Consider the following 673-nt stretch of genomic DNA (forward strand, 5'->3'; position numbering starts at 1 on the left):
AAGGGACGGGGGTGTGCAATGCAACCGGGACTTGCAAAGGGATTGGGGTGTGCAATGCAGCTGGGACTTGCAACAAGACATGGATGTGCAACGACACCTGGATGTGCAAAGGGATTGGAGAGTGCAATGCAACCGGGATCTGCAACAACACTTGGACTTGCAACGACATGTGGATGTGCAAATGGACGGGGGTGTGCAATGCAACCGGGACCTGCAACGACTCTTGGACTTGCAACAAGACGTGGATGTGCAAAGGGACAGGGTTGTGCAATGCAACTGGGACCTGCAATGACACTTGCCGTTGCAACAACATGTGGATGTGCAACAACACCTGGGTGTGCAAAGGGACGGGGGTGTGCGACAGCATTGGGATGTGCAATGCAACCGGGACTTGCAAAGGGATTGGGGTGTGCAATGCAACCGGGACTTGGAACGACACTTGGACTTGCAACGAGATGTGGATGTGCAAAGGGACGGGGGTGTGCAATGCAACTAGGACTTGCAACAAGACATGGATGTGCAAAGGGATTGGGGTGTGCAATGCAACCGGGACCTGCAATGACACTTGGACTTGCAAGGACACATGGATGTGCAAAGGGACGGGGGTGTGCAACGCAACCGGGACCTGCAACGACACTTGGACTTGCAATGACATGTGGATGTGCAAAGGGAC

At 54.1% G+C, this 673-nt stretch overlaps 1 protein-coding gene across 5 annotated transcripts in view; it reads left to right on the forward strand.

Moving 5' to 3' along the window:
* Nucleotides 1–6: 6 nt before the first annotated feature.
* Nucleotides 7–673, forward strand: part of LOC110390439 (prestalk protein-like) — a 5718-nt gene continuing 5051 nt past the window's right edge. For 3 of the 5 annotated variants that reach the window (XM_021381759.1, XM_021381758.1, XM_021381757.1), the window contains exon 1: nucleotides 7–673. In XM_021381759.1, coding sequence (XP_021237434.1) covers nucleotides 19–673 — 655 coding nt within the window. In that variant the 5' untranslated portion in view covers nucleotides 7–18. The other 2 variants (XM_021381760.1, XM_021381761.1) reach the window with 2 other exon arrangements.

This window comes from Numida meleagris, unplaced genomic scaffold (genome assembly GCF_002078875.1).
Source record: "Numida meleagris isolate 19003 breed g44 Domestic line unplaced genomic scaffold, NumMel1.0 unplaced_Scaffold1067, whole genome shotgun sequence".
Lineage (NCBI taxonomy): Eukaryota > Metazoa > Chordata > Aves > Galliformes > Numididae > Numida > Numida meleagris.